General features: G+C 40.7%; 1 protein-coding gene across 4 annotated transcripts in view; it reads right to left on the bottom strand.

The window, feature by feature from the left end:
- The window catches only part of KHDRBS3 (KH RNA binding domain containing, signal transduction associated 3), a 95,236-nt gene extending 78,712 nt beyond the window's left edge, over nt 1–16,524 (bottom strand). For all 4 annotated transcript variants that reach the window (XM_037379550.1, XM_037379551.1, XM_037379552.1 and 1 more), the window contains exon 1: nt 15,980–16,524. In XM_037379550.1, coding sequence (XP_037235447.1) covers nt 15,980–16,067 — 88 coding nt within the window. In that variant the 5' untranslated portion in view covers nt 16,068–16,524. The remainder of the gene's footprint in view (nt 1–15,979) is intronic.
- Nucleotides 16,525–20,123: the final 3,599 nt, after the last annotated feature.

Genomic DNA, 20,123 nt, shown 5'->3' with positions numbered 1-20,123 from the left:
CTTACACTACCAAAGCATGGTAGTAGTGCATCTTCCATCCCCATATTTTTTATAGTTGACAGTTACACAAATAAGCATACAGCTGTTTACACAGCATTATGCAAGATTTATATAGCCATCCGCAAAACAAAGTAGTGTTCTCTTTCCTTATTTCTCTGAAAAAGTCAACTTGAGCAGCTCTAGAGCTCTGCCAGCACCATCCACCCCAGCTAACAGAAGGCCAGGGCATAGAGCCTCACACTGGCAATCCTTAATTCAGTAAGGTGTCACATCCTACTGATAAATCCTAATAAAACACAACACACCTGTAAGTCACAAATTACTTGGAATCATCACTAAACCCAAAATTTCACACAACAGCCACAAGTGCTGAGGGAACTGGCTGATGTCATTGACAGGTCACTCCGGCTTCAGAAGATCATGGTCATTGGGGAACGTTCTTATAGCTGAAGCAAAGCAAGTATCACAGTTCTATACTGAAGAACAAGGAGGAGGATCTGTGTAACAAGATCATAAGACTCACCTTGATGTCTTGGAAGGCGATGCAGTAAACAGACCTGGAAAACCTTTTCCAAGCCTATGAAGGACAAGGTGATTGTGAATAGCCCACACAAGTTTATGACAGGGAAGTCACACCACACTGAACAGCATTCAACTATACAAGTACCTCTGTATCAACAATATGAGCAGCTCCACAGATGGGAAGAGTCATTGATGTCCACCTCATCAGTAGTAGTGCTTTTGATACTGCCTCCCTTGTAAACCCATGAGGTACAGGCTACGGACAGCAAGGTGGACTGAGATCCAATTTGCCTGTCTCAAAGGGTTGTGAATATGGCACTACAGCCAGTCCAGCTGGCGGTCAGAGTCTCGTGGTGTGCTCCAAGGGTCACTATCATTTATTATCATCAATTACCTCAATGAGACAGTGCAGCTTCAGCAAGTTTCCAGATAATAGAAAAGCAGAAGAAGTGATTCAAACACCAGAGGGTTGCGATTGCAGTCAGAAGTACCTTGAAGAGCTGGAGGAACCAGCCAACAACCATCTCATGAAGTCCAAAGGGAAGTGTGCAGTCCTGTGCCTGTGGAGAAATAACCCCATGCACAAAAACAGACTGGCAACCCAACAGGTAGGAAGCAGCTTTGCAGAAAACTACCTGGGAGTCCTAACAAGCTGAACACTAGTGAGGAATGTGTGCTTCCAAAGGCCACCGTTGTCCTGGGCTGCACTACAACAGCACTGCCAGCACTTTGAAAGTGGTGATCCTTCCTATCTAGTCAGCATTGATTCAAGTTTTAGCAAGCTGCTGTTCTGCAGAAGAGTTCTGAAAGGATCTTCTGCAGGTAAGATTTGTTCCACCTTTGGTATTTTTAAGAAATACTATTTCTAGTGAATTCTGTCCCAACCCCACAATTTATTTCTTATGAAACACTGTAGCCCACAGCACCATGATTTGTTATCTGAAAGCATGCTAGAAATTCATTTGCATTAAAGACTATTGTTCAAATAGTGCAGAGAATCAGATTCAGATCTAGAGTACAGCAGCCCATGTTTCCCCCCCACCATTGCTCTGCACAGCACTGGAGTATACACATTCTTCCAAAGTCACACATCTCCTCCCGCTGCTTCCCAGAACATCAGGCTGCCTATAATACATTTTCCAACAAAAACTCGTCATTGTTCATATTTCACAGTGTTAGGGGCAAGGAAGAGAGATGAGGCCATCACAAGTGCCTGCAATGGTACCCAAGTTCAGTGAAACTCAAGAGTTGGCACCAGACACTGTTAGGACTCAAACTCGTACGCACTGGATCCAACACAACCATTACCACCATGCTTAACCTCACTCTTACTACAGAAATTGATAAAAGCTTGTGTGTTCTGTCACATTGCACTTAAGTGAACTAGGAAAGTGAATGCTACCCCTGCTTTGGAGCCTGTAAAAGATTTACTATTGAAGTACCTTCACAGTTACCTGTCTATCCAACCTGCTGTTCATGATTTTCTCAGCTTGACTAACACAAGTTTCCTGGTCCTTTGATGAAGTCTCATGAGTCTGAGCAGTTTACGTGTCTGCAACTTCGTTTACCATAAGCACAAGCTACTGATGTGCAAGTAAGCTGTGTGAAAAGGTCAATGTACAGAAAGAACATGAAACCACAGGTGAATGTGAAGGGACATAACACCATGGATAGGTCTTATTTTAATCCATAAAACAAAAACATAACTCAAGTATATGAAAAATGCTTTCAGAATACTTATGAAAAGGTAACCACCCAAAGATCCTAAAGTATTTGTGTATTCCAGTCCACAGATGTATGAGCCAAGCCTACAGAGGTTAATTGGTGCATGTAAAGAGGACCAATTCCAGCACACTATTCCCAATTACTTTAACACACCTCTAATCAGAAAGCCATTACTCCCACTGCTGGTAGATAAGGGGCAAACCACTACTTTTGATACAGTTATTGTAGGCAGTACTTTTTGTTTTATTCCTTATCATCCATTACAGTCCTTGGCTGCAGTCACATAGATTGGCAGGAAAAACATCAAGTCATCTTGTACACCTACTGCCCTATGGGAAAGGGCAGCTTAAAAAAATTGATGTGGAAATTTTATGTACGAGCTTCAACATAAATTGAATGTTAAAAACTCTTTAGCACCCAAGTTAAAAATTAACTAGCAGAGGGATAACATTAACTACTATCCTTTCCACATGCTCAGTAGCAGGTGACTCCAAATACCTTTTCTGTGTATAAAGATACATATTACACAGAATTAAGCAGATTGCTAGCACATTCAATTGTTTCCAAATACTATTTCATTAAACTTCTCATGAAATCAGTTTAATTACTTCACAGAATTTTAAACAGAGATCACTTTCCTGGAAGTGTGATAAACCTTGGAAGTCCAGCTTACAGACTCATTCCAGCTGCAACTCAAAACATCTCTGCCAACAGACCAGTTTCTCCAGGAAAGTAGCAAGATCCAAGTCTGCAGCAAGCCTGCTCTCTGTAGGACCACGTGCTTATCCATGTCGTACCTTCACTGAGGAAGGTACTTCCTTTCAACTTTGATGGCATCTGTCAGTTTCTTAAAGTATTTCTAGCATGCACTTAGTAGAACATTACTCAATTTTCCAGATTTAAGCAGCAATGAAACAGATCTTCATGACTTATGCCAGTAAGCTTTTGCTGAAACATACCTTATAAAGAAAGTAAATATACAGTTTCAGTGGCATTTATGGTACAGTTTTACTTGACATAGGAAACAGTTCTGAATTACAATTTTATCTAAAGAAAGGGTCTTCATGTTTAGCTTAAGTAAAACTAGCAGTTACTTCTGAATAAGTCATATTTCAGGTTAGCAAATTATTTATAAAAAAGCATCTTCAAGTATTTTTAAAAGCCCAAGGTCAGGTTTCTTCCAATATACATGGTTATGTTACAGCTGTAAGCAGCATAATACCTGCATGATGTTCTGTACACCTACTCAGCAGTCAAGATATCGCAAATTCATTTATCTTACAAATTTGTTTTGAAGACAGTTTAAAGTCAAGTGCTTTTATAGAAGTGGAACATTGATGCCTCAGTTTTACTGCAGTTTCAGAAGCCACATTATCTCATACAGTTATGTGATGAATTCATTTTAGAAATGTTACTGTCTTCATTTTAATCCAGCCAATTTCAAAATCCCAGTTTACACTGAACGCTACAACTTCTCCCCAGTGATGATTGTGTGGTGTGAATTTTCATATGAAAGTAATTCCTAGATTTACTAGTTTGTATTTCACTGCATTTCTACAGATTTTACACAGAATAGTCAACTACTAGTAAGTGTCATAAGCACAAGGCAGCTGACATCTTTGAATGGAACAATTCACAACCAGGGAAGTATACCTACATTCAAGGTGAGACAGCAAAACCAAAACTGTTCATATTGATATGAGTAGCACTAGGGAAAATGCAAGAGCTGCTCTAACCACAGCCACCTGCCCTGCCTGCTCCCCACTGGCCTTTGTAATCCCGTATGTTCAAGTTTCTGCTCCACCATCACCTGTCTGTCAAAAAACAGTAAGAAAACTGCCAACACCAGAACCCTGAAGTGCCATTATCTCTTGGTTCAGCGATGTCTGAATTCCTTCTATATGGGAAAGACTCCTGATGCTCGGCTTTCCAAAATCATAGAATCAAGTTAACTTTCTAGATGTGGCAGAAGACAATGGGGATGCATTTAAAAAGGTGCAGCTGCCTAAGAAACTGAGGTTCTGGGTACCCAGAAGAAGACAGCTGAGACAACAATAACCACTGAATACAGCAGACTATCACTCCTTGCTACTAGAGAGAAGCAAAGCATAAAAGTGCATTTGGGAAGAACAAGAGACCAAAAGTGTCATAATGGGTACTTACCATCCTGTGAACGTGTATTCCTAAGGAATGGTTCATGTGTATATTAAGTTTCAAATTTCACTTCCCCGTCTTGATTCATTGATTTTAGAGCAACTGCAGGAATGACTTAAGTGGTTACAAACAGAATAACCACCTAAAATGCTGGAATGTCCTGCTCTGAATAAATCCAAGAAATAAAGGTGCTTAACTGGAAAAGATCTGACTGTCCACTAAAAAAATCTGGAAAACATATACCAAGAAAGAAGTTAATTCTTCCTCAAGCCATCAAGAGAAATACAGCCAACAAATACCTCTACCAAATTTGACATGAGGGTTAAAAGACCCAGTGTTTCACAGAGCAAGAACATACCATAAATGCTGAAATGAATCTTCACCGACTAGAAATGGAGCTACATTCCCAGGATCTCTTTTGTAGCATCCCTTTCTGAAGCAACATACAACTAATTTAACAGGTTACTATTCCAATTTACTATAGCTGTGTCTTAAAAATATGAACATGACAATAAATCAGAGCTGGGAATGAGGAAAAGCTTTTTTGTACTAAATTTGTACAGCTTTCATTTTACCCTTGCATAATTACCTATTGGCAGTACCTCTTGACAAGAAGCAAGGGATTAACTACATAGCTGGCCAGGAGCATCTATTCTCTTTAATCTATTTTTCTGAAGGGGCCATCTGCTCTTTATTTCTTCATTTCGTGGCCTAGCTTGAAATTGCATTCACTGTTCTGCTGGGATTTCAATTAGTTAAGTGTAAAAATTTCTCCCATGTCAGAATAGAGGTCTTGAGGATGAAATACTGTAAGGTGAAGAGGGAAAAGGGGTTATTTCCAAACACAGATTGACTATAATTGATACGGCTCAAATAGCTAATTAGTCATCAATAAAATGAAGGGTTTCAACACAGCTTGACATCCATTACTGACAAGTATGCACAGCCATGTTTCAACATGCTGAATGGGAATAACAGGACAGCATCTCCTGCATTCTCTGCACTCAACTCTTTTCAGGTGACTCCACAGAAAAACTTCCTATCTCAGATCTGTCAACAGTACCAAAACCTTCCAAATGAGGTGCCCAAAACTACATCATACAAATGCTGACAAGAAACCTACATGATTTGCATCATTTGCACAGACTTATAAATAATGAGTACTTCTGAAAAATTTACTCACTACAAGCTACAGGTTTGAGCTCTAGACAGGTTTTACTCCAATACAAACATATTAAGCAAAGGATTCTGAAAGTACTGTATAGAATGAAACCTATAGTTTTACATCCTACTTCATCCAAGCGGGAAAGAAAAGTTTCAGATTCATTTTTTTCTATTTCACTGTTTGCAACAGCAGAAAGACCAAGCAGGAAGCTATCCAGCCAGCCAAGTACCTTCAGTTAGTGCCTAGAGTCACTAACTTCTCAGCATCATCTTCATGCAAGCCATCATAACAGGTAGCCTTCTAGCCTAGACAGCCAGCCACTGAAAGCTTCCATCATTGCTTTCAGTAGATTGACAAAAATAAGGGATCAGTGCCTTGAGAACCTACAAGCCACTCAGAAAATACATTATGTCAGCATACTACTGAGTTCTAAAGAAACTGATTTATTGGTTAAAGAGATGATACCCATTGTCCTCTATTAGGGCATTAATTTACAAGGGATAATTTGTCTAGAGTTCTTTGTAGAGCTGATCTCACAACCAGCTACTTGCCACTTACGTGATAATAAAATATACATTTTTAATTAACCTTATATTGCACTATTACTTAGTATTCCAAACTGCTTATTATTTCAGTGGATTTGTAAATTCTTTAAGTGCATATATGAACAAATAGTTTATAAATATTACGGTAGTTTCCCTGCATTCTCTATTTAATCAGCTGATAGTGTGAAGGTCGAAGAGCCTGAAGTTTAAAAGCCTGGCAAAGTGTTTTTTTCAAAGCTTCACTCACTTATCAAATTGACTTGACTGACAACAGTCTTACTAGTTCAAGTATGTGTCAAAAGAACAGCACAGGCAAAGCTGTTTCAGGTCCCATCCGTATCTCTAATTGTAGCTGGAAACCCTGTGTCCAAAGGTAATTCAGTTCTGTTACAGCTGCAGCATTCGGTCTGTATTGGAGCCTAAGCTTGTGATCAAGGTATGAGCAGTGAAGAAATACCTATGAGATGGATGAACAGAAAGATGCCAACCAGAGAGAGTTTCAAGCAGGCCAGTTACCAATTAAAGCCTTTACACTGTAGGCATCAATTTTTTATATTCGCATAGTGAAGCTACATGAAAAGCAATATTGATGAAATAGGAATAAGCCTCAGTTAACTACATACTGGCTTTCAGGAGGTACCTCTGTTTTAAGATGCAGACAGAACAGACCTAGCTGCAAGAATTATTGTGAGAAGCCAACACTGATGGTGCACAGCACTCATGCAGCTCCCACAAAAGCAGCTCCAGGCTTTCTTTTTGCCTCCACCACAATGCCACCCCCCAGGAGCCCTGGTACGGCCGGCTCAGCCAAGCACCAGCACCCACTGCGGGTACAGCACCAGCACTGCAGTCATAGGGATGTCACACTGAAAGCATGGGCTGTGTTGTGTTTTAAGTAATTCTAAAAAACTGTCCACAAAGCCCTTCAGAAAAAGCTCCACACAAAATTAAAAATCACATGATTTCTCTAATACTTCGTGACCAACCATAATACAATAGAGTTTCCCAACACAGACACAGCACTCAAACCTTTGTGAGTAAATTATGTCTTCAAAATTTCAGCATAGCTGTATTTAGGATGCTCTATCAAAGTATCTTACAGGAAAACCCACTGTGGAATACTTCCACTCTTCCCAGAGTGTGCTCATATTAATACTTCATAGTTGTACAAGACCCCCAAATTCACAGAAAAAATAAGGCTGGCAGAAGTTTTAGAAGGTCATCAATTCCCTCACAAGCATTTTATGTGACTACACTTACATAATGGCCAGCATTTGTTTCACACAGTATTAACAGACTTCCGTGAAGACCAAGTGCCTGAGAAAAAAAGTCTGAAGAACAGATACAGTAAGCTTTAAAAATGTGATAAATCTTCCCTTGTATGCTTTTATACAGTAGGCCAATAAAAACCTAATCATTTTTCCAGACCATGGTGTAATAAAAAGGTCAAGGGTATATGATAAGTGAGAAGAATCTTTAAGACAAATTTGTGTTACAAAAGACAAGTTAGACCACAATAGTCCTTTCCAGCCCTAAGACTTGGTACTAAGGTGCCGTATTTCACCTTGCAGACTAGTCTGCCTAGGGTATAGTTAGGGTATCTCTAGAAAAGCAGCAAGTATTAACTAGAGCTAAAGATATCACTGCAACCTATCTGCTGTGAAGCAGAAAGCAAGGTCTATTAGCTCCTCCACACACATCAGAATTTCAACAGAGAAACTGAGTCAAGCCATTAGTAAGAAACTCTTTCACTGAGTAACTCTTCTACCACAACAGTTTTGAGGAACCCCTGTAAAAAAGAAAACTCAGCTGTGACACTACTTCCTGGAAATTAAAACTTCTGGATCCTAAAAAACAAAAGCAGGCTGAGAAGTGGTCATGAAACAGCCATATAATTAGTAAAGTGAAAAACCACTCTAAGCTTCTGAACTTCCATGACTGCACAAACAGACCACAAACATTGTACTCCAACTGTGTTAAAGCAAGTCTGAAAGAAGAACCTGTTCTCCTCGGAACTCCAGAAGTATAGACATAATTACCCATAACAAAAAGCCATGAAAGAACAAACAGACATGACAGGCCTTAGTGTTTTTTGCATTTGCAAAAGTGGAATTTATCATTAGTTCAGAAGTAGGCAGAAGGGTGCTTTTTTTATTCACTGGTTTATCCCGTAGAGCTGTATCACTCAAGTCTCCATACACAGGAGCACATGATTCCTGCTTGGTAGCAGGAGAAATAAGAAGCTCCTTAACCCTCAGATACAGAGGATCTGATCTCAGAGATCAGAAACTGGGCTGCTGACCAAAGACACATCAAGATTGGTGCTTCATTGCCACCTCTAGTTAATTAGGGCAGATCAAAAACAACCAGTAACAAACTTTTGTCCATTATCAGTAACTGGAAAAAAATGTCACAGGAAATGAAGAATGACTACATTAAAAGTAGTCCTCCCATTTCTAAGTCTTTTCAAGACATCATTATTATCCTAAAGCAGCAGGAAAAATTGGCTGAAGATATCTAGTACTTTTTGCTTTTGAAAATATCTGCATTCCAGGGTACTGTGACTAGATAAGAGGCAGTAAGAGACTACAGGTGCACTTACCGCCCAAGCAATCAGTAAACACTAGCAGTATCAGAGCAACAGAAGCTATTTTGACTTCTGCCTTGTCCACAAAAAGGCATCTTCCTCTACTGACTATTCCGTTTGTACAATCCAAATAGATTAATAAAGTTGGAAGAAAATCAGTGCATCCTCAAAGGATTTGCAACTTCAGATTTTCATTGTCACTACATTACACCAAGATCAGCACAGCAGCAGTTATAACCAATTTTCTCTTGGATTAAGTGAAAGAACAATAGGTTTACTAATATGATATCTAATCTTTTAGGTTTCCAGTTGTTAAGAAATTCCTAGAAAATACAGACATATAAACACACCTATACAGGCCAAAAAACCCAAAGATTTACAGTCTACAAGAATTAAACTGACATTTGTTTGCTGTTGAGCTACTACCTGAAGCCTTAAGCCTGATAAACACATCAAAATAAGAAATGGAAGGCAGCCAACAAAACAGCAACTGGAAGCAGAGAACAGGAAGGAAGGGAATCCATTTAACTTTCTAGTTTCTCATTAATTTTTACCTTTACAATAAAGATAAAAAATGACAGCACAAAACTGAAGAACAGTAAGTGATAAATATAACAAAGCTGCGTTCAAGCAAGGGAGTATTTTAAGATAGGATAAACACAAAGAAGAAAGCATACACTGCTCAGCTGTTGAGACACTCAAAAATACAGCTTTCTCAGCTTAAAATGTTTCTCCATTCTACCTCTCCAGTTGCTACTTTATAATTTGCCCCTTGACAGAAACAGCCAGCCTACATCTAGTGTATATCCGAAGTCATTGACAGTTCAGTAAAGGGCCTAACAATTTAGTCAACATCAAATGTCCATAAATGCATCTTATGCTGTATTGAAGATGTCAAGAAATGCAAAATCTACCAGTTCTTATATTTGATTTAAAAGTTAGTCATCCATTGTTAGAGCACTGTGCTTTTTTTCATCTGCACTTTTTGGCATGACATTTCATCAGTTTAAAAGGCCTCTTAGTACTTTTATTTACCTTCTGAAGGCAGTAAAGCACCCAAACCATAGGTTAATGATCACTTTCACAAGCCAGTCAGACTAGCAACAGCCCTACAGACCTTCTCAAGGTTGCAAAGCATTGTATTTTCTCCATGTTCTTCTCAAAGATTAAGACAGAGACTTCCATACCTAGAATGTCACAAGAAAATAAGATTCCATAGTCCATACGCCCTTTATGACCTTAGATGTTAATTTTCTAGCTAGTGTTGTACTCAGGAGTCACTACTCTGCTATCAATACATGCTTTAAAGTGATTCCCAGAACTATGACCTCCTCACCATGAGGTGAGACACCTTTCCAGGTCTCAGGGGGTAGGCAACCCCACTTTATCAAGATACTCCACTCAGTGTAAGTGTCCTGTCCTTTATCATTTTCTATTTGAAAAGCAGTATTAATAATGTAAACATTAAGCTTGCCAGACTCCTGCAGAGCTCAGCTAAGAACAGTCAGTTAATTCACCATAAAATATTAGGTGTGTCAGTTACCAGTTAATCCATTTAAACATGCTTTTTACTGAAACTGCTAAATACTAACTGAACAGTCATGCAGTACCACACTGGATACTTGAGAGAGGCTACCCAACTCTGAACTTCAATACCCAATTCTTTCAAATCCAAGCACATACTAGATTCTTTTTTTTCTTAATTATACTTGAAGTCAAAGGGAGGGGGGGGAGGGGGAGAGAACTCAGAGGGCAGAACGGTTGCATAGATTTAAGTACAAGCAAGTTAAGCCAAACAAGCCACAGGCCAGAAGAGCAGCCATTCAGTGCTGCGACCTTCTCTCCGATTCCTCCAGTAAATAAGTACTCAGAAGGTTACAGTTTTAATTTGCATGGCTAGTGTCAAAAACTATTGAAAGTGACAAACCATGTCAGTCTAAATTTGAAACCTTTAAACTCGATCTTCCTCATTGACTGCCAAAGTAAGTGTGCAAGTGAATTAGGAGTCAGCTTCAGACTCTATGTGATCATCAGTGAGTGGCTGCAGGCTACAGACATGCTTCAGAGAAGATGAGCCAAGGGTGAAGTGTGTATGATTATCTTCAGCTGCATTTCACAGCAGCCCTGTTAACATGACTGGAATACCTGATAAATCACTTCCCCAGCCTTTTCAGAGACCAAGACTGGAATCTACTTGTTAACAAGTCCTATGATTTTTTCCAAAATCGTTTCACTGCAGTTAAAGCAAAGAGCAACCATTAGAAAAATGTGAACTTCTGAAGTGTTCCTGAAGGAAGGCTGAGAAATGAGGGACAATCACTGAAAAATCCCTTCTTCACTTCAAATCTTATTAATATTTCCTTAAAACAGCATGAAAAGTAATAGAACCAAAGTCAGCCTTCCCTGCTTTTATGGTGCTACTGTCACACCATATCCACTCCTATTACTGTCACCTACATTTCTCATCGCACTGAGCCTGCCAAATAACCAATTCCTCCCCCACATTTTCATACTGTTTTGAAGTCTGATTACTAGACGACAACAGGGGTTTCTTCTTCCCAGTTAACCACTAAGAAAAGAACTGAGTGACCTTCTATCTGAAAAAAAAAATCTGTCTGAAGGGCATATTAAAAAAATTACTATTTCATTCAAATCAATAGGATAATCCAAGTAGTCTTAAAACCCCATCAGCTTTAAGTTGTATCTGCTTTACAAAACACCTATGACCTTCATAAAGTGTTTTACTAGCCTCTAAAAGCAGTATACTTGTTTCAAGTGTTGCTTATATGATCGAGACTATAATGAGAAATAAAGAAAAGTCTGAGGTTACACAGCAGCAGAGCACATGTAACACCATTAGGGACCGGGCAAGAGCAGCACCACACATGCCTGTTCCATGCCATGAAACACCTGTCCTCAGAGAGAAGAGTTATTAAGTAGCAAACTGATCATTTATATCACAGCATATATAGGGCACTTCACAATCAAGTACGTCCTTTTAGAGTTGTGAAAATTAGAATTTATGAAAAATTAAAAACCCTGCTAAGCACTCAAGCCTTTGCATACCAAGACAGATAAAAAAAATCAGTAACAGCTATGTAAACTTTATAAATTAAGTTCCTACTTCAATCATTTCTACGAAGCTATCCCTTACCTGCTAAAGAATCACAGTTAATATCCTCCACAACGCAAAAAGTCAGCAACTCTTCTTCACACTCCAGTTTCCCCAATATTTAGGAAGGTACTGATCACCAGTTGTTGAACTCCTACTCAAAATGTGACACAAGAAACAGCAAGCCTCTATTGATCACTACTGACACATGGCTCAGTGAAGTCATTCTGTATACAGCTAGCACATACAGCCATCTACTGATAGGAAGGCTTGTTACTCCTGTACATCATCCAGTTGGCAATTTAAAGGAAGCCTCAGTTTAAGAGGCTACCTCAGATCTCAAAGTAGATAAAATGAGCTTTTAAGAAAGAATTCCACAGTCTACACAAGTAAAAGTTGTCTTTCAAACTCACTGCCTTCTGACAAGGATTTCAGCTACCCTAACTTCAATTACAGGGCTCTCGCCTAAATATTTAACATTACACGAATCAAACAAGTGCCATGCACTCGCTTTAATGTTTCCCCTGTTACAAAACATGTCTGGAATCAACATGTTTTATTTAGTCAGCTTCTTCCATTGCAGTTTCACAGAGTTTTACCCAACATTCATAAAAAAATTGTCATAAATCAGTAATATCCATAGTTGTGAAAAGTATTTCTCTTACAGATCTCCCAGTATTTTTTACAGCATCACTTGTGAACCAAGTTAGGACAATCAACATTGCACTTGCACATTTACCAACATTTATATACAACCCCAAGTGCAGTCAGCCTTCAAAATAAAGCTCTAAGATTGAAAAGTAAAGCTGCTTAGCGCCTTGCAGTGATAAACAAACCTGATTTCAGAACAAACATCACTTCAACATACAAAATTATTTTTCAGATTTTACATAAAGATGAGCACCTAAGAGCTGCAAATAGGAGAAATACAGACACATGCACTGAGCTTTTGCTTCTTCACAGAAGCTCACCTTCCCCAAGGTTCTTTAATTACAGAAACTAAGATAATAATTGGGAATAACATTCCAGTTCCCATTATCTGGTACCAGCTACAAATTAATCCTATTAGCATGGTCACCTTACAACACATGCAAAATAGATCTACTTCTAATATCTAACATATTTAAAGATTTACAGATAAAAATACCCCTTTTTAAGAGGACTTAATGTTCAGTATACAAGTAAATCATCTTAGAGCAAAGCATAGTCTAGCCTGCTGCAAAGGATTCCTACTGTTCTAAGGGGAGAAGCTGAATGTTTCAATGACTGCTTAAAGCAAAATTTAAGCACTAGGGTTTATATTTGTGTCCCAAATAGACAGGTTGTCAATAGTTGAGCAGAGTTTAACAAGAAAAATCAGCACTTCCATGTGCTACACAGAACAGTGAAGGATCCCGATTTATGATTTTAATGCTTTCCAAATGCTTAAACCAAGGTTTTATTAGGGCAAATAAAAGATGCTGTCATCTCTTAATTCTGAAAGATAGATCCGCAACACTGGCCACAAAAGTACTCTTGCAGGTTCTTAAGTTATCTCCACATTGTTCTTTTTCAACTCAGAGGCTACCCTGGAACTCAAAGCATGTCAAGCTCCACTTTTTTCCTGTATCATTTAGAATTATGCAATTTGTGTGCACCCAAATTACACTTTGTAATTATAAGCATAATATGCAAATGTGTCTACTTCCATTTCAGAACTATAATTAAGAGATTTTGGAAGTCTAGTCACAGGACTTTTCCCTAGAAAACAAATTTCAACATGGTTAGAAATTTGTTGGCAAGTTTCTAGTATATACACTTCAATTCCTCCAACACCTCAGAAGGATTTATTAATTGAACCGTACAATTCTTACTAGTCAATCTTGAGTTTCTGAAGGAAACTGGCTGATCTACAGTATTTATGTTTAAATACAGATAGTAAATGCAATACTATTAAGGCCTCAAAATGCTATTACATAATTAAGATTGTTATTTTAAGCACTTAAAACCCTTGCTAAGACATTCTCACATATGCTTGGAAGAAGCCAAACTTAGAAACATGTTTCATTCTAATTTGAAGGGCTAAACAAACCCACTTTAAAAACATTAGATCAGCCATTTCATTTACCTGCTTAGTAAACTATCATAGAAGGAACTCAATGGACCTAATATATGAAGTACAAGCCAGAACTATTACAAACACATCTCCACTAATAATTGCCTTCATTTAACAGCACAGAATTGTTGCAATTTAGAAAAAAGCCACTGATAGCATCATGACAGACTGGGTTTGTAAACCAGCCCTTCCTGAAGTCATAGATTTCCTACTTTTATTACAGTTACTTCATCTTATTTGGTCTTTGGTGACTCTACAACTGCCCGAAATACCCATTTCAAATCAGGATTATACAAACTTGCATTTTCAACCACAGCCAATCAGTCACCCTGTTTAATTTTGTATGTTCAAGAAGTGAAATACTTCAGATGTAATGCAAGACTTCACTTTCAAAGCAAGCAAAATATCTAGGGACATACTAGAAAAAAGAGGTTGGATCCATGTCCATCTACATTCAATTTTTCACTGACAATATAATTTCTTTTTGGAGCTGTACATATGCAGATATCGAATATTGTGTTAAAAGCATGCAAAAGCTTGTCTGTCCTCTAATTTCTCATTGAAATGAGAACCTCAGAAAGTATCATAGTTCCAAGGAATCACAGTTTTGATAACAGCCACAGACATATCTATTTCTGTAAGTGGTTCGTAAAATAATAAATAGCATACTTCTGTAACTTCCAAAAATAACTTACATATGCAAAAGAGATCCTTCCTTCCCTGTCTGGAGAGGAATTTCACTAATTTAGAGCCTGATTTCTCAACCTTCAAGCTAAGTTTTAGCAATATTTCTATTTACAGCAAACAATGCCAATATCTATTTATTAACACAATTCTCATTCTTCCACCACCAACAGTGCAATTTTTACAAAGTTGGGAAAAAATGCAAAATACCAACCATCCAAGGACACAGCTACAAATCACATGGCACACACATTCCACAGCTGAAGCTGCGACAGCTACCCCTGACTCCAGACTGCTGCAGACAATAGTTGATGCTCCCGATTGAGAGATCGGCATTCGCAGCCTATTACACATCGAAAAGTACAACAGTGCATTAAAAGAGGCCACATTGATTTAGACCTATTCCTGTTATAGGAAGCAAAGTCCACCAGCATGGCTTCGTAATCGCTTCAATTGAAGATACAATCATTCTGGCTGTCTTTAAGTTATATTAGAAAAATCAAATCATAACTTATGTCACTTGACCATGCCAAGCACTGTATCAAGTCTTTGTCTCTCCAGATCTGTACTTGGAACTCACCTGCCAATTATACAGTATTTCCAAGTTTACATTACATCATACCGTAAGTCACACTGATTACTTTTTTATTCAGTATAGCATCACTGAAACAAAGAGCTAGCACTAAAGCATACCCGACATGTCACACACAGAAGGGGTAGGAATCATTTATTAGTTGGAGTTACATAACCGCAAAAGAAAACATGCTTCTGGGTTGTTAAAGGATTTATCAAAACGTACTGTCGGTTCCCTAATATTTAAGTTACAGAGCCAAAAGTTCCTACGAAAGGGCATTGGTTGTAGGCTTCTTTTTAAAAAGGCTCCCGCATCCGCAGACAATAAGCCGTATTTACTGTTCGGAAACACGCTAGCGGTGTAAAACAGCAAAACCATTTGGGGTTTTTAATCGACTTAAATCCCAAGCAGAGCACAGAAGACCCCAGCCGTTCTACACAGCAATTCAACTCCGAATAATTTATAACTCACAGCAGCGAGCGTGCCCTCGCTATCGGAAAACGGAACAGCACCTGTGAAGGAACAGGTATCTGGGCAGGCAGTCCGGCTGCTGCTGCTGGGAGAAGCGGGGCCTGCCGGAGCGGCGGGCACCGGGGCGGGGGGGGGGCAGGACCCCCCGGCCCCTCCGCGCAGCTCAGCCAGGGGAAGGAGGCGCTAAACACCAGCAGCCTGACCACAGAAAAAACCAACAACCCACCAAGCGGTGCAAAACTAGGAGTTAACCCCCTGCCTGAGCATCCTCGGCGGCCGCCGCTAACTCCGGCTCGTCCCCACGGCTGGACGAAGCGGCCCCGCTCCGCCCCCGCCGGTCCTCACCTTGGTTGACCAGCCTCAGGGCGTGGGTGAAGGACGGGTCCAAAGAGTCCTTCTCCGCCATCAGCTCGGGCAGGTACTTCTCATCCATGGCGGCGGCGGCCTGGAGCGGCAGCGGAGCCGGGGCGCCGGGTACCCCCGCGGGGAAGGGGGCGGCGGCGCAGGTCCGAGTCCCAGGCGGCGGTAAATCCTTGGAGGCAGCGCTTCCCCCCGGCCGCCTCCCGCCCGGGGCTGCGGGGACGCATCCAGAAGGAAGCGCCGCAAGCCCCCGGCAGGCAGCGGGGAGGGAAGGGGCGCGGGTCGGGGGCCGACCCCCCACACCGGACAAGGGGCGCGGAGAAATCCCTCTGCGGAAGCGCACGGGGCCGGAGCGAGTGAAGGAGGAAGAGACGCGCCCCCGGAGCGCTGACCCAGGCGGGACGGGCCCCCGCCTCAGCCTACTGCACACACGCGCGCGTAGAAGAAAAGGGAGCCCGTGAGGGGGCCGGCGCACACCACACACCCACACCTCCAGCGGCGCCGCGCCGACTGAGCGAGAGAACCGTCCGCGCCAGGTTTAAATACCTCCACTGAGGCCAAGCCCCCAACCCCCGGAGCCTTGCCCCTGCCCACCGAGCCCCGCCCCGGGATGCTGCCCCACCCCTCGGCTCCTCCCAATGGGCGGTGAGAGTAAGAGCCTCCCTCCCTGTCGCCTCGCCTACTCGAGTGAAGACTCCTATTGGGTGCTGTGACTTGTCAGTTAGGGGTGGGCTGCAGCTTCGGATTGGTGGCTGCTCTCCCCGCCTCCCGCGCCCTCCCGCCCCTCCGCGCCGCCACCGGTGTGGCAATGGCGCTAGTGCCGGGCGGGGGCGGCGCTGAGGTAACGTTCACACAGCGGCGCCTGACGGGGAGCGGCTCCGAGGGCTCCGGCGAGCCGCGGAGCGGGATCTGCGGTTAGAACGCACAACGAGACCTTCTCCTGAGAGGAGGCCTGGCGCTGTTCCCCTCCGGGAGCCGCGAACGCCTCACCGGCGCCGGCGGCTGGCGGGCGCTCGGCCTGAGGGGAGAGCTTCGCCTGGCGAGGGGGCGCGGCGCTCGCTCGGGACCCGCTCCCCGGGACAACGGGGCTGTGAGAGGGCTCCGGGGGCTAGGGCAGCGTCCTGGGGCGCCCTCTCGGCTCTGAAGGGTGCGGGGGACGAAGAAAGACAAGATTTGTTTTCAAAGGAAGAGTAAAACCGCGGTTTAAACTTTTTTTTTTCTACCTCCAAACAGCTCTACTGTTTATTTATCCAGCATTTTGTACTTACGCCTCTAGTAATACAAAGCATTTCCTAAGTACTAGCCAGAAAATCTTATTTACAAAGAATTACACCGATGAGCCATTGTAAGTGGGTTTGTGATTCTGTAGAACAGGAAAGAGAAGCAAAGTTTAAAAGACCTTGTTCAAGCCTATTTTCCTATTTTTTCAGCGGATACACTTGGTATATTAGATCATTATTCACTTTGATCTTTAGCTTTGAGGCTTTACATAGCTTCCTTATTAGACCTTAGGTGTTTCATCAATGAATCTTTCTTGACAAAAGCCCAAAGGAAGCAAGACCTACTATTCTCTCTAACAGAGCACAAGGGCAAAACAGAGAATTACTAAATCACTGAAGCCAAAAACATAACGCTAAAGTAACGTTTTAAACCAACGTTTACTGGAAAAGACAGTAAGGAAATTTAAGTGACAACTACAGTGAAAAGACTACTGAAAATATTTCTTATATATGTGAATTGAATAATCACACATTTACCTCTGTATTCTGTACCAAAAGAGAAAAAAAATCTTCAAAAAAAAGCTGGCATGAGAAATCACTCACTCAGAGCTTGGAAGTACAGGTTAAGGCTCCCTTCTCAGAATTACATGTGCTCTTTCACCCTTAAAACAGAAGAACCATATATTAAGGTATCTTATTTCTTGTTGTATTTTACAGACTGGAATATCTCATAGAACAATGTCTGATATGTTGCAATATGAAATACACTTGATCTATATTCTCTCTACAGCTGTTCCAAATAAATCTTGACCCAGGATGAACAGAAACAAATTTATAAAGTTGTATTTTAAAAATTCTCCTGCATGACATCAGGCTTGATGGATACAACTGAAACATGCAAGCAACTGGAAGAGGTTGGATTACAATGAATGTTTTATTTCAACCTTCCATATACATCTTCTCTGTAAAAGTACTGAAATGCAGCCATCTGTTGTGAAACAGGCAGACACATACAACTTTGACACAGAACAATATGTAGGAGTGTAATCTTTATTAAACGACCTGGAGCAAAATAATCCCTATCTTTGCCGGTAAAGCCAAAAATGTATTTGAAGTCCCTTCACAGCATACAGGACTTCAGACAGGAAGGTAGCTATATTGTTACAAATGGTGTAAAATACAATGTACCTTTCGTGGAAAGAGTCATACTTTTCCTGGTAACTGATTAAATAAACATTTGGTGTTTCATGAAACCAGTGTCTTCCCAAATTATACCAATTCCCTCTGGTTTACAATAGAGAAAAACTTAGTGGAAGTCTGAAGACTTGTTTCTCACCAGCTCTATAACAATAAAGGAATTATAAAATTATCCACATTTTACCCTATTGTTCAAACTGAAACCTGCACATAACAAGTGCAGTATATTGTTTTCTTCAATGAAATTCACTAGGATGTAATAAAAGAAGAGGAGGACAGAAAGGATGGGAAATTAGGAGCCTCAGGCCATAAAAAGCAGCCTGGAATGTGTTTAGCTGGGAAAAGCCTGCTGAGCATAGTTCTTACTATGCAGGAAAGCCAGGATACACCACCTTCTTATGGATTCATTGCTTTCTTGCTACTGAAATCTATAAAAAACTTGAAAAGCAGCTTTATCAAGGAGCTGCCCAGTAAGTATTAGATTTGGCATTCACAAATACTTAATAGTCATGAGCCCAAAATTTAAAATTCACAATTGAAATGTGTTTATCACTACTATCCAACACTAAACTAAAAAGGCATTTTTACACATCTCCATTCTGCTGTCTATACGCACATGGTAGTTTCAAGGAGGTAGTTTGGTAGTAGATCAGTTGGGAACCGGTATCAGACTAACATCCATTACTTCTCTTAAAACACCAGTTATACGACCTGAGTGTGCATGCCTATTTATAAGCAAAAATTGTAGATGTCAAAATTAATATCTATACATAATAGAAGCATTAGGACACGTTAGTACCTTTACTCTCAGGGGTGAGATTCACTTTCTTACTGGTGAGATTCACTTTCTTACTTCTTGTACCTTGTGACGCAGCCAACAGGACATCTGGGGAATATGTGTGAAGAGGCTGAAGCTGAGCTGCACCCTCTCTCTGGTGTGTAGAATCTATACGACTTACTGCAGTTACATTTTCCTTATTTGCTGGATCAACATAACAAGCAGTATTTTTGTCATTAAGGCTTTGCTTCTAATACTGCAAGCACACCTAAGTATTTGTAATTTTCATAGAATCACAGAATAGTTTGGGTTGGAAAGGACTTTTAAAGGTCATCTAGTCAAACCCCTAGCAATGAGTAGGGACATCTTCAACTAGATCAGGATGCTCAGAGCCCCATCCAACTGGACCTTGAATGTTCCCAGGAACGGGCCATCTACCCCTAAGGTAATAGTTGTCTTACTTCCTGGGGATTGGTGCTGATGCCAAAACGGCACAGAGTAACTGCTCAGAGACGAATTTTGTCTTTAAGCAGCAAAGGTATTTATTTCATGCAATGTTGGGGAGCTAGCCGGTTCGCACCGGACAAACTAGCCCCAAAGTTTTCAGTGAAAAGTTAGGTATTTTGTACAGTTTTCTCATGAGAGGTTACACAACATCCTTACATACATACTCATTTGATTTTGACATCTAATCATTCCATTCACAATAGGTGGGATCTAGGTGGAGTAGACCTTTCAATTTTCTTTTTTCAGCAATTTCCTGACTTGATGGTCTCCTTATCTCCTTCAGGTGCCCACCTTATCTTTTCTAATTATTCAGAGTATTCCTTTCTCAACACAAAAAGAGCATCACCCAGAGCATTGTACCAAACGCCTAACTCATCCTGACTAATCCTTTTTTTTTTTTTTTTTTTTTTTGTTATTCTGTTTCAGT

The sequence above is a fragment of the Falco rusticolus genome, chromosome 3, assembly GCF_015220075.1.
Source record: "Falco rusticolus isolate bFalRus1 chromosome 3, bFalRus1.pri, whole genome shotgun sequence".
NCBI lineage: Eukaryota > Metazoa > Chordata > Aves > Falconiformes > Falconidae > Falco > Falco rusticolus.
Note: the sequence above shows the minus strand (reverse complement) of the source record. Positions and strands in the feature narration are given on the sequence as shown.